The sequence below is a fragment of the Streptopelia decaocto genome (assembly GCF_964273445.1).
Source record: "Streptopelia decaocto genome assembly, chromosome: 7".
NCBI classification, from domain to species: domain Eukaryota; kingdom Metazoa; phylum Chordata; class Aves; order Columbiformes; family Columbidae; genus Streptopelia; species Streptopelia decaocto.
Window position 1 is genome coordinate 9,394,570 of NC_138661.1, and position 14,416 is coordinate 9,408,985.

Below are 14,416 nucleotides of genomic sequence, written 5' to 3' on the forward strand. Positions count from 1 at the left end.
GTGCCTCAAGAGTCAGTACTGGGGCCTATATTATTCAATATATTCATCAGTGATTTGGATGAGGGAATAGAGTGTACTATCAGCAAGTTTGCTGATGACACCAAGCTGGGAGGAGTGGCTGATACACCAGAAGGCTGTGCCGCCATCCAGCGATATGTGGACAGGCTGGAGAGCTGGGCAGGGAAAAATTTAATGAAATATAACAAGGGAAAGTATAGAGTCTTACATCTGGGTAGGAACAAACCCAGTTTCCAGTCTAAGTTGGGGAATGACCTATTAGAGAACAACGTACGGGAAAGGGACCTGGGGGTCCTGGTGGACAGCAGGATGACCATGAGCCAGCACTGTGCCTTTGTGGCCAGGAAGGCCCATGGCATCCTGGGGTGTATTAGAAGGTGGGTGGTTAGTAGGTCGAGAGATGTTCTCCTTCCCCTCTACTCTGCCCCCCGGTGAGACCACATCTGGAATGTTGTGTCCAGTTCTGGGCCCCTCAGTTCAAGAAGGACAGGGAACTGCTGGAGAGAGTCCAGCGTAGGGCAATAAAGATGATGAAGGGAGTGGGGCATCTCCCCTGTGAGGAAAGGCTGAGGGAGCTGGGTCTCTTGAGCTTGGAGAAGAGGAGACTGAGGGGTGACCTTATTAATGTTTACAGATATATAACGGGTGAGTGTCATGAGGATGGAGCCAGGCTCTTCTTGGTGACAACCAATGATAGGACAAGGGGTAATGGATACAAACTGGAATACAAAAGGTTCCACTTAAATTTGAAAAGAAACTACTTCTCAGTGAGGGTGACAGACACTGGAACAGGCTGCCCAGGGAGGTTGTGGAGTCTCCTACTCTGGAGGCATTCAAGATCTGCCTGGACACCTTCCTGTGTAACCTGATCTAGGTGTTCCTGCTCCGGCAGGGGGATTGGACTAGATGATCTTTCGAGGTCACTTCCAATCCCTGACATTCTGTGATTCTGATATAGAGACACTCTCACCGCAGTAATTTCTTGCATTAAGACATGAATACATATTTATTGGTTGGTAATTTTGTTGTTAGATTTGAAACAGGACCTCTTATATATCCGAAGGCAAGACAGCCAAAATGAATCCGAAATGAGATTCTACATATGAATAGAATAGAATAGAATAGAATAGAATAGAATAGAATAGAATAGAATAGAATAGAATAGAATAGAATAGAATAGAATAGAATAGAAGAATAGAAAGTAGAATGTTTCAGTTGGAAGGGACCTACAACCATCATCAAATCCAGCTGCCTGATGACTTCAGGGCTGACCAAAAGTTAAAGCATGTTATTAAGGGTGTTGTCCAAATGTCTTTTAAACACTGACAGGCTTGGGGCATTGACACTGCCTCTCAGAGGAACCTGTTGTAGTGTTTGACCATTTAATAAATGCTTCCTAATGTTAAGCCTGAACCTCCCCTAATGCAGCTTTGAACCTTTCCCATGTGTCCTATCACTGGGTCCCAGGGAGAAGAGCTCAGCACCTCCCTCCCGACTTCCCAGCCTCAAGAAGCTGCAGAGAGAGCTGAGGTCTGTGAGTCAGTGCCCATGAAAGAAGAGCTGTCTTCCAGGGATTATAGAGTTATTTATGACTGTCAAAAAATTAATGGTATAAATGGTAGATGAAAAGTTTTTTAAGTACCTGGATGAAAGCAAAAAGACATGATTTATCTGAAACAACTGGGAAAGGAAAATCCTAGGTAATGGGAGAAAAAAATCGAAAATAGATAACACTGAAATTTTTGGAACAAACTGGTGTGCAGCCGGGTGACCTTGTAGTCCTTTCTGAATTCATAAACCTATGGAGCCAGCGAGGTCCTGTCTGGCTGTCGTCAGCATTGCTGTCAGCAGCGCGGTGGATGCCAGGCACTGCACCAAACCCAGGCTGCTGCAGCTCTGCATGGAAAACACCCAGGTAAAGCAAGACTTCAGTTGTACTCCATCCTAACAAAGATACATGAGATGAGCTGATCAGAGGACAGCATCCATGCTCAAGATCCAAACCAGCAACATTTTCTAGAACATGAATAAACCAATAGTGAGAAAAATCTGAGCTGCCTACAACCAAACAAGAAAATTAATCCAAAAATAAGAAATATATACTAACAAATACTACTGGAGGCCCCAGCTTATATTTGGTACAGTCCTTAACTTGAAGAAATCACAAGCTAAATAAAAAGTCGAGCAACAGATGGTTGGATAAGGATTATTATTAACCCTGTTTCATAAATGCAAAAGTTCTAAGAGACTGAAGTCTGGCTATAGTTTACACAGTGTTCTACCTTCTTAATAGAGAACAAGTAAATTAGAATCAAACTATGAATCACAGAATCAACTGGGTTGGAAAAGACCTCAGAGATCATCAAGTCCAACCCTTGGTCCAACCTCAGTCCATTCACTAGATCATGGCACTAAGTGCCATGTCCAATCTCAGTTTAAAAACCTCCAGGGACGGTGAGTCCACCACCTCCCTGGGCAGCCATTCCAATGCCTGACCACTCTCTGGAAAGAATTTCTTTCTAATATCCAGCCTATATTTCCCCTGGCAGAGTTGAAGCCCATGCCCACTTGTCCTATTGCTGACTGCCTGGGAGAAGAGACCAATCCCCACCTGGCTAGAACTTCCCTTCAGGTAGTTCCAGAGAGTGATGAGCTCACCTCTAAGCCTTCTCTTCTCTAGACTAAACAAGCCCAGCTCCCTCAGCCTCTCCCCATAGGGCTTGTGTTCAAGTCCCTTCACCAGTCTTGTTGCTCTTCTCTGGACCCGCTCTAGCACTTCAATGTCTTTCCTGAACTGAGGGGCCCAGAACTGAACACAATACTCCAGGTGTGGCCTCACCAATGCAGAGTACAGGGGAAGGATCCCTTCCCTTGTCCTGCTGACCACGCTATTTTTGATACAGGACAGGATACCATTGGCCCTCTTGGCCACCTGGGCACACTGTTGGTTCATGTTGAGCTTCCTGTCAATTAGTACCCCCAGGTCCCTGAAGTGGCTTGAAACCAGGGAAATAAACTCAAGTTGCTCTTAGATCCAGTTCACTGTCATAATAGTAAACCTCTCCTTCATAGGTGGAGGAAAAACAACAGGTGATGCCAGTAAAAGAAATAGGAGTCTCAAAAGTATCAATTTTTCCTTCATAAGCTGAACCTTACCACGCACGAGTTTTATTTTACCAGAACACAGGTCTCCCAGTTTGCCAGAATCTCTGTCCCACTGAGCAACTTAACCAGCACTGTCAGATTTGAGCTCACAAGAAGTAGTTTTCTTATTCCTGCAATAGCCAATCCCTCCCAGTGAAAACATAGCTTCGAGTGCCATCTAGAGGAACACACTCTTCTACAGAAAATAATTTTGTTGGTAAAAGATGTAACTTCTCAAAAGGATATTAAAACTGATCCACCATTCACATGTGCTCATCGCGCAGGGAAAGATCTGTCTGATGTCATTCTGGCATGCAAGTATTAGTACAGAGCGTGGTCAGATGTATTTGTTGGTGCAAGAAAATAAAGCTGTGAAATGGAGCTAGTGAAAACCAGCTGGGGAAGTTCTACTTTGCCAGAAATTTTAATTAGTGAATGCAAATCTCAAAATATTAAGCAGCCTCTAGAAAGAAAGTAGGAGAGCACTAAAAGCACCTGTATCTTCCTCAATATGTTTGCACACATGTGAATACTCAAAAAGTTTCAGTGTTATCTGTAAATGTAACTATGTCTTAAAAATCTGCATTAGTAACAACGAGCATTGACTTGTAATAATGGATAAAACAATCCAATGAATCTTGGAAGTGTCTGGAAGAGAAAGCTAAGGAGCAGCCTGGAAACCAAAAAATGCAAACTTGATTGGGATCATCTCCAAAAGACCTCATGGGGAAGGGGCATTGTCTGTATGGGGATGTGTGTGTATTTGTGTGTATTCACAAAGATGTAAAACAGTCCACACACAGAAGGTCCCTTTGTCAGGGCAGAGATTCAAAAGCAGCAAAATACTTCCTCTGAAGGATGGGGAGGTTGCATCATGATGGGGAAGCCTGTACTCCTGCTCAAGGCTGTGTCTGAGGCAATAGAGATGGCCACAGAGCCAAATTGCGACTGAATGAGGCCTTGCCAGGACAGGAGTGAAGCCACGAGCTGCCACAAGCCTTTTGGGGCTGGAGAGGTCCTTTGTGCTTTCACAGCTCTGATGTGGAGTGCCAGGACAAGGGGTGTGCTGACCCTTCTGTGGAACTGTGCTCTGGGCTTCCACCTTGGGCTCTCTCACCCCCGCTGTACATCAGTCCCAAAGCAAAAAGTCCTCTTTGTGATTCCATTTCCAGTGTCAGGCAAAGTTGCCTGTCACCTGCAAGGGCCACAGAGCCCCAGCCTGCTGTCATTTGCACCATTCCATGGCTGGAGCACGTCCCGCTTTCCTTTCCTGACAACTCTGAGCACCACCCAGGGCAGTGCCATGATGCAGTGGCAGATAAGGACATCAGGGACCATGTGGTTCAGGTGCCCTCAGACACATGGTATGAATTTTGGGGTTGTCATATGCAGGGACAGGAGCTGGACTTGATGGTCCTTGTGAGTGCCTTTTGCCTCAGGACACTCTATATTTCTCTGAGGTTTACAGTCCCGATGTGATTACAGAAGAAAAGGTGGCCCAGAGACACAGTGCTGGCCAGGGTCAGCACTAGGACAGACCGAAAGGAGCAAAGAGGCTCCCTAGGGACTGTCCACAGGCTAGGTGGGACACCTTTGCCACACCAGCACCCAGGAGCAGCTTCACCCCGCTCCCCCCAGCCTGGTCGCTGCATAAGGCCAATGCACAGGCACCCAAATATCCCCGGACATGCAGGGGCATGAGCTGGAAGCTGGCCCCAAGATTTAAATCCCAGGCATTTAACTCTAGCAACTAGACTCAACACTTAAATACAGGTATTCCCCTGTTCCTCTAATTCCTAAACAATTTTTAAAATCTGCCCTCTCTGCTGTAGGTGATTACTTACATGGCTCAGATCTTAAAGTGGCCAGGAGTGTATTCAAAAATGCTTAAACACATGTAAGCAAACACTGTTAACGGAACATTAAGGATGAAATATATATATCTTATATAGCTTCTTATCTTTATCTTCTTATATATATATATATATATATATATAGCTTCTTAAGATAAAATAGCACAGCAATAATGATCTGCATCTCTAAGGCATTAAGATCCGGTTGTATCTTCCATGTTTGCTTTAATATCAGACAGGTTGTCATATGATGCTGTATTCATTTCATTTACTCTGGGATGAGGTGATCACACAACAAAGGAAATGCCACACACTGACTAATGGTTTTGCTGGTAGACTCAACTATGAGAAGCTCTCATGTCATCAAACAATGTGGACACCACAAGGAAACAATTTCTCTGACAAAGACATAAAGAAGGCTCAATGTTTTCCACAGGGAACAAGATTCAAAATCTTTTTGTTTCTGTTTAAAACGTATATTTCAAATCACCTTAGAATCTGCCCCTCCAGTTACAGTCTTTCTGTCCCTGCACATCTTCCAGATTTACTGCGTATTCAGAATTCCAGTCTCGCTCAAAAAGGTTTTTTAATTGTTCCTGGATAGGCAGTTGTCTTCTTTGCAGGTTGGTCAAATTTTGTTTGATAATTAATCCCACGCCAGCTGTATTAATGAAGTAATCTTCTGACCAATTAGAAGTCCCTGTGCAATGAAAAAGTAGCAAATTAGAAAACATTCATTTCCCAGTGTTTTGTTTGATCTCCACACTTGCTAAGTTCACATTGCCTGGCTTTGCTGATTTGCTGTACAACTGCGAATCTCATTAGGACCAACGGAGCAGCAAAAATCAGGTCACCCCCTTCTTATTCCAGACCTCAGGTTTCAGAAAGTCAGTATTAACTGCAGCCCTGAAGCTTCATAACCTGATTCTTTACAGCCTGTGACAGAGATGAACAAATCTACTCATTATAAATATGAGAACAGAGTGCAACATTTGTATATTAGGAGGGGTAAAAAAACAGTGTTTGATGTGGCTTTTTGTGTTTCAAGAAAACAAATCCTTAATGGACTTGATTATCTTTATTTGTTAAAGGAAAATAAGAAGAGAAACTGGACCCTTGATCAATAAATCCTCAGGAGCTGTTCTGAGCTCAGCATGCAATGCTGGCTTTTAAACTGGGCAAAGCTGGGAATCCAGCTGTAAATGTTGTCTAGGGCTTTCTCCAAAGCTACCACAATTCAGAAAATCAAACACTGTGAAAAAAATTACACATTTTAGCACTTAGCGCTTCTCCTGGTGTTCACCTCAGCCAGAAAAATCTACAATCCATTCCAGAAGGTGCTTAGGCATGAAAACAAATTACTTGCGTATCTGCTATCAAACACAACTCAGTCAGAAACAAGTTCTATTAAAGGCAATTGGAGCTGCAAGTCCTCAGCCCTTTGTAAGATCGGGCTATTTGCTGGTTTGCATTGCTTGGAGCATGAGCTGACTGAAATGGCAGAGCCCTTTTACATTCCCTTTTTCGAGGGATCCTAATAAAAGAGTGAAAAATAAACACCATCCTGACTTTTAGGAATTGAGCAGCAATTGAAATTACTGTTTCCTTATTTCCATTCCTAGAGTTCTGTTCGACAAACAGTGCGTGGAATTAATTCCTCCCCGCAATTTCTTTTTATTAAAGCACGATAATGTTATATACTAGAGCATCAGCTATCACTGCATCATTCTGAGCACACGGTCTGTGAAATTCCCACTGTGCTTGTCACAGGCTGTGCACTCAGACTTGTCATGCTCTATTCTTAATGGTTCACAGTCATATGAAATAATCTCTCACTGAACTTGACCTACATTATTTTCTCCCCTTCACGTCTTACTTCTTTACCCAGGGCAGACATTCTGATAAAGCCATATACTTTGATATGTTTATCTGCTTTATGGCAGCCCATCCTATCTCAGTCTTAGTCCTGTAGATGTGAAGACACTGTAATTGTTTGGAATCATGGAATACGTACCAATATAGGCTACTTTATCAGTGACCATATATTTGTTGTGATTCACTCTCGCATGAGGAATATTTGTGTGATTCAGAACTGGAACAATGAAGAGTTTCTGGATGGAGAGAAATTGCAAACATAAATAGAAATAACAGAGTGAGGAAGAGACTGAATAATTGGGCAAGGCAGTGTTTCTACATTTTCAAAAAACAGAAGAGTACAGAAGGAAGAGAATATTCCACACACTGTTATTAAATGTACCATAAAAGAGATTTTTACTCTTATCCAAGAAAACTAACAAATAGTACTTCCAGTATACATAAAATCGGATAAGCAATTGAGATCAGATAAGGATAATGTTTGCTTCACAATGTTCCATTAGTAGCACAGCTATTATCATTACAGGGCAGACAATTAAATGCCATTTTAGGCAGCTGTTTAATAGATCTGCATTTACCACTGATTGCTGCTCTTATTTTGTGCTAAAATGGGCTGATCACAGACATGAGAGGTACTGCGGGCAACAATAATGCTTAACTTTTTGTGTGAAAATCTACATTTCTCTTTTTTTTTTTTTTTGGTAAAAAACATTCCTCCTTCTGTGACTTCTCTCTTTGGTAGTAACTGCATCGTATTGGGAGCTTCCACATCATCCCTACTCCACTTGATGTGTTCCAGCTTAGTGCCTATGGCCTGTGTGTAATATTTAGTGCTCAAAAATGAGTCGAATTGAGTAGGCAGTCAGCAGAGCTCCCAGTTGTAAAAAATGGATGGTAATTAGAGCCATTTAAGATACTTCATACAGGGAAAGGTCTATGAGAAGAGCACTAAGTTGTCATATAAAATGTTACTGTCACGGTGCTCAGCAAAAGCAACTGCCTGGATAATGTCACAAATGCTGCAGAAAGGCACATCCCTCAGTATCACTAGTAGCTTACAATAGGTGTTTTGTCAAAGATTATCTCTTGGGCCCTATTTTCTCAAGGACTCAAAACAGCCACCGCAACAATGGAAAAAATCTGCTATTCTAAAGCCTTATATTTGCACATGCAGCTGGCAGTTTAGACTCAAAAATCAGCTGTCTTCCCAAAATCAGGTTACTTATCCTACCACGTCGACACTGATGTGGGCATGTGGGTTGTTGAGAGCACGTAGGGACCTCAAATAGTAGAGCATGGCTGGGTCAGAGTGGGTCCAGCAGCTGACCAGGAGCCGGATTTGTACTCTGTTGTTGAAAGCTGCACGTCTCAGAGCATCGTCGATGGCTGGCCAGTATCTAGAGAGAAACAGGTCGGTGGAAAAAGGGATATTTTTGAAACAGTTCACTAGAAAGCTGTGTCAATGAACTGAGAGTACACAAGTGACACCATCTAGAGATGGGATGGATCTCTGAAGTCTAGTAAGAGGAGTACTTGTGCCTTCACTGGAGATATAAATAAAATTTCTGCCTTCTACCCAACCAGTTCTTTCCACAGTGTGTTTTGAGACCTCCAGTCTCTGCCAAATTGGGTTGAAATTGATCAAAAAGTTTAAAGCTCAATAAAGTGCATGTACACAGATACACACCCAGCATGGTGCCATCACGCTCCTTTCCTTAGGAAACTAAAAATAACAGTAGCAACTCTAATGTAAAGCTAGATCATACAGCACAAAGGACAGTGCAGAGCTCAGGCCTAAAAGCCATTTTACAGAATATGGCCATTTCAGCATCTTGGAGACCTTTTCTAGCGTCCGCAGTGGTCCTGTGCCATCAGCCAGTGTGGACAGGCTCTGTCCCTCCCCATCCCTTCCAGTTCCCCAGGTGACAAACACAGCTGGGATCTCATGAACATGGGGTTGTACAATTTCCTGACACGCTGGCAGTAGCTTAGGGAATTGTTTTTAACATCCTTCACCCAACTACACAACACTAAGAGCTGAACAACGTCCATCCCAGGACTAGTAACTCCAAAGGCCCATGTAGCATGTTCATTCTGTAGATCCTGACAAATGCTGCACGGAGAAAGACAAGCATCTCCAGTACAGATTGGAGGACTGGTACAGAGAGAGGTCTGTCTTTTGCTCACAGTCCCATGAGCAAGGATGAATTAATTTGCCTAACTTATTCCTCTTGGTCTTACATACAAAGGCCTGAATTCTCAAGTCCTCCCTCACACATCATCCTATCATGATCAACAGACCAGCCATGTGCTTTCAGGTACAGGCTGACTTGTAGATCCTGAAAAACTCAGAAAAAACCTGCTATTCAGAAATGCTATTTTTTAACAGTTCACATTTTTCAAATATATCAGTTTCTAGTTGATTAACACTCAGGCGTTAAGACCGCGGCTTTGTTCCCTCTGCCTCAGCTGCTGGAGAAACCTAACCTGAACTAATCAGCCTCAATTCATTACACTACAGCTGGTTGCTGTGGAGATCGCCGAGGCTCTGCGACGCCTTCCCTGGGCCTTTCAAACTCCCGTTTGCATCTGATCAGGCCCTAGATGTCACAAACGGTGGATTAAGGCTTCAGATGAAGAATGAGGAGTATTAACACACTCATTCCTAAGGGGAAAAAGAGACTTTCTGTGAACCTATTCTTAGCAAAAATGAGGAGATGAGAAACCCAGAAATTCAACCATACAACACAGAAACTGAAAATCCTCTAAGCCGTTTGATTTGCTAAAAATATCCTCCAAGTGGAAGCTACTCTTTGAGATTTTGTTTCAAGGACAGTGATTTTATCTGTGTCTATCCTCCTGCACTCTTGCTGCTAACACATACATGCCCAGCTGAACAACAGAGGTTTTACACAGTCGTGCCACAGGACATGATACATGATATAATTCTGGCTAAATGGCAACCTAGAACTCATCCTATTCTTTACAAGCCATGTTGTACATAATTATTTTCCTTGGACCTTTTTCTCAGTCAGATTGTTCAGATGACTGGAAAACTCAGAAAAGTTATAAGCAGATAATACTCAGAGCACTTGGTTGCATGTAAATATCCTAATTCAAGCATATCTAAGAGGATTTGGAGTCTTAGTGGTCACCCCATGGCTCACTAACTTTTTCTGTTACTTGAATTTGGGTTGATGTGCAGAGTTTTCATTATTCTGCTCTGACCTTGGGCAGCCCACTGGGACCATGGCAGTGGCCCACCACAGAATTTCATCACTCCAGATCACCACTGCCACCTTCTCTTTGAGAGCTGCTGCTACCTGCACCCAGCACACTTCAGGAACTTGAATGTGCTTAGATGGAATTATTAACAAAAAAGGAAAATAAAAGCCCAGAAGTTTATTTTAGAGACTGTTTCAGCTACCATTGCAAAGGCTGGCAAGGACAGTTAAGAATCAGCCTCTAAACTGTGGGTCAAGTATGTCAAACAGGCAGTAGAGGCAGAAGTCAAGAGCCTTCAGAAGTAAAGAACAGAAAGAAACAGGAGAAGAAGAAGGCAGTAAAGCAATATTTCCTCTGAAAATTCTGATGTCAGATACATTTCTGCTGTTCCCATTCTACTCTCTGTTGACAGAGCTGGTCTGTTCTATTTTGAACAGAGCTGTACCTGACTGTTCCTAGTCTGGCACTTCACAGTTTTCTGGCTATGTGACGAACACAGGAGACTGCTAGCGAAGCACATAGGCTGTATTGGAAACCATCCTTCCTGTAGCATTGGTATCTGCACAGTCTATGAGTCAGTCATGAATGCAGAGAAAAGCCTCAGTTCTCTTCGCTCTGAATGTTTTCATTGCAGAAGGGGAGGAATAATACATTTCTCCTTTAAATAGTGCAGTAAACTGATTTGCTTAAAATTAAAATTGTACCTTTTTGGATGAATGAAACGGCTGGTAGGGAAATATTCCATAACAGAAACATAGACAAATTGCTGTGCCTCACCAATAATACCGATTATAGCTAAGAGGTCATGGGTGCGACCTTTTGGACAGAATGCTGGAGGAGAAGCCTGTAAAAAGGAGAATACACAGGTCAGTGATCTCATCCTTTTTCTATCAGATTGTGATTCATTTCCATTCAGATCTGTTCAGTTTTTACTACAATAGCATGAAGTATTCAAGGTGGACTGATATCATTCCTCATGCCTTTCATGTCCTAGTTGGTCAGGTACTTATTGATATATTGAGCCCAGAAGTGATTAACGGAGACCTGCACCCCATCCTTGCCATACTACCTGATAGCTCAAGCTGGGTCAACTCTTTTTGATTAAGTGGTTCCAGAAAAACCTGTTAAATGACCCAACCGGAGCACAAGCAGCTGAGGACTGCTGAAGAAACTTTTCTCATCAATGCTTAAACACAGCTTACAGTGTATTTTGTTATTTTTAAACATACTTACAGAAAAATAGGCGTTTGTCAGGATTCCATTAAATTCTATTTCCAGAGGATGGTGCTTGTTAATGTGGGTAGAATAATTAAGGGGCCAAGGGGATGGGATGGTAGCATTAGCATGTCCAAGATCCCAGTAAGTACTAAATGTTTTCCAGAGGTCTTTGGCTAAGCAGCTGCAGTTGTATATCACAGCACCAAGCTCTTTCACCTGCAAAGAAGAGCAAGCTATGTCACGGCCTCAGAGAGAGCCACCGCCAGGGCTTTTTTTCTGTTTATCCCACTCTGACAATATTTTACATCGTTATCATTTTTCTCTGTTATGTCCTAGGACATTAATTTTCCCCCAGATTTATGAATATGCAGCAGCAGAGCTTACCTGAGATAAAGATCTCCAGTCCATATTCGCACTGCCAATATATATGTGTTTCATGTCTACAATCCAGAATTTGCTATGCAACACTCCCCCTGTCAAATGTCCAAAATCAATCTTTTTTACATGAGCCCCTGACAAAAGATGAGAAGGGGAAAAAATAGTTTAATTACAGCATGGAGAGGGTAATCTATGCAGCTGCCCTGAGAGCCAGAATATGTCTGGCTGTCTAATACTTGCAGCCAGTAACAACTACCAAAATTCATGAGCACCCATTCTGGGAATACAGTGACTTGCAGAAATATACAAAATGTGAACTTTCAGGAAAATCCTTAAGGGTATGACAACATACAGAGAAATCATGAACCACTTAACAAGTAGTGCTTGTCCTGTGAACCCATGTAAGCACCATGTCAGAATAGTCCTTGTGGATGAGTTTCTCTCAAATGCTTTTTGGCAACACTGAAGTTCTGAGTGCATCACCGAAGTGAGATAATTACCTTTTTCCTCTAAAAGCTCAAGGTCAGTTGAATTTGTAGCCAAAGTTGGCACACTTGCTGCAACAAACACAGAGATGTTCTCTGCAAGTAATCTCTCAAACCTCTTCAGAATATCTTCACCCTGTGTGGTACATTGTTTGTTATTTTTTATATTTTGTTACAGAACATTTAGTAAGATATATGCAAGCACAGTGTTACTAATGGACGCTTCCTTTGAAGAATCCCAACACAAGGAAGGTCAGAATTTTCACCTGTTTCAGGAGTGTTTCAAGTAGAGAAAAAAGGGAACAAAGATTCTGATACAATGTATGAATCAAAGTTTATTTTCTATCACTTCATGCTATTAGATATAAGATTTTAAAGCATGACCATAAACACCCCAGACTTCAAAGGTGAATGCCCTAATGAAGATCAGCTGTTGGATGCTGGTGCTCAACAGGTACACTGCGTCATTTCTCCCTGAGGACAAAAGTAGTAAAGCTCTGTCCTACACTGAGCTGTTCCTTTAGCAGAGACAGGGCTCAGCCTTACATCTGTCACTTTTACATCTTCTCATGTGGCAGAAATGATTCAGCTTACAACACCAGACCCACCTGGGGAGGAAGACGAGGAGAGGACAGGGAGGAAGGTGTGCCAGCAGGGAGGCAGAGCCTTGGCCCACAGTAACAAATAGCCCATCATCTGGTCTGTCAGCAAACAGCACAATTCCTGACACAACTAAACTCTGTAACTGCCTGAAACAGGGTGGCCTTGTCCCTTCTGCTTTTCATTGCAGTCCCCGGCCCATAGTGTCCCCTAGACCCTGCTCAGGATTGCCAAGGATGCTGGCAGCTGACACATGCCAAAAGAGTGCCAAGGGGCGATTAGACATGATGGACAGTCGCAAGGAGAATGTGTGTCATGTCCACTATCATTTACTTTTGGTGGTGGAGTCAGAGGGCTCCAGAGAAAGCCTGGCTGCACAGGCTGCCCACGAGGACAGCCCTGCAAAGGACAGAGAGTGTCCTAATCTGCTGTCAAACAGCATGGTTCAGGGACACCTGCAAAATCAGTGAATGCAGATGATGTGCCTGTACATGGAGGAGAAGCAGCCTCTGAAGCAGTCAGAAGCCCAGCAGACTCTGCTTCCTGACTGCTCCAACTAGGCAGTGGGATCTGGCATCTTCACTTGTGTATCTGGGATCCTGTAGGCTCTCCAGCCATGCAACCGGCTGCCCCGACCACAGGCTGACCATCTGCTGGGTAACCATGTGCACTTTTGAGACTGACCTCTGGGATGCTCTTAAAACACAGCATGGAAATATTCAGAGACCCAGATGGAATCTAACTTCACTGGAGGAGGAAAGCTGGTGTGCTGCTTCAGACCAGCACGGAAAACCTTTCTGGGTTTGCAGGAAGAATCAAGCAATGCCTCTGGGAGACAGATCACACAGTCAATCAGCCATCTGCCACAAGTACAAGAGACGCACAACCACAGATCTGCTTGTAACCGATTTCCTCCTACCTGCTTGGAAGATGAATCATTGACGCTGATATCCTTCCCAGTAAGAGACCAATAGTAGGAAGCCACGTGAATTTTTTCCTGGGCTATATCAAGCAGTCTCATCCAGGCTTGGTACAATGGTTTGGCTGCAGTGCTATTTATCTCAAAAGCTAAGTCATAAGGAACATTTTCCACAAGTTCAAAGCTGCAATGGCAATTGTATATCATGAAGCAAACAACTATGACCCAAGCAGAAAACCAAGCACATGTCATGATGTACAGTTGGCCATTTTGTACATCAGCCAAGTTGGAAAAACAACCTTGGAGTACTCTGTATCCCCAGTTTTTATAGCCAAGCACATATATATATACATATATATATATATATATATATATACACTGTCCTCCCAAATCCAGCAAAATAGCTTCTCACTAGCCATTCTGAGCTTTGAATTTTACCACCCTAAAGATGAGGAGAAAAGTAACCCCGCTTGGGGCTGGGTGTTGGTTTGATACCCTGTGCCAGGACAAGCATTCACTGCCTCCTCCAGCCTCGGAGAGCAGGTTTGCTCAGGGCGTGCTGGGGCAGAGGCTCTGCAGAGACTGCCTGCTGGTCCCCACCACTGCCACCAAGGGAGGATGCTGGAGGTGGTGGAGCAGCCCTCCTAACGGGCCAATACCTAACAGGCAACCACTACTGACCCAATGCCTAAACAACACCC

General features: G+C 43.3%; 1 protein-coding gene across 1 annotated transcript; it reads right to left on the minus strand.

Annotated features, from left to right (window-relative positions):
• Positions 1-5,269: 5,269 nt before the first annotated feature.
• On the minus strand, positions 5,270-13,898 carry PLD4 (phospholipase D family member 4). Its single transcript, XM_082058305.1, has 9 exons — positions 13,716-13,898; positions 12,212-12,332; positions 11,718-11,845; positions 11,349-11,549; positions 10,820-10,959; positions 8,122-8,287; positions 7,030-7,126; positions 5,506-5,715; positions 5,270-5,413 (listed from the first exon to the last, which is right to left on the minus strand). Exons 1-8 carry the CDS (start codon positions 13,815-13,817, stop codon positions 5,507-5,509), a joined length of 1,164 nt encoding a protein of 387 aa, XP_081914431.1. The 5' UTR covers positions 13,818-13,898; the 3' UTR covers positions 5,270-5,413; position 5,506.
• Positions 13,899-14,416: the final 518 nt, after the last annotated feature.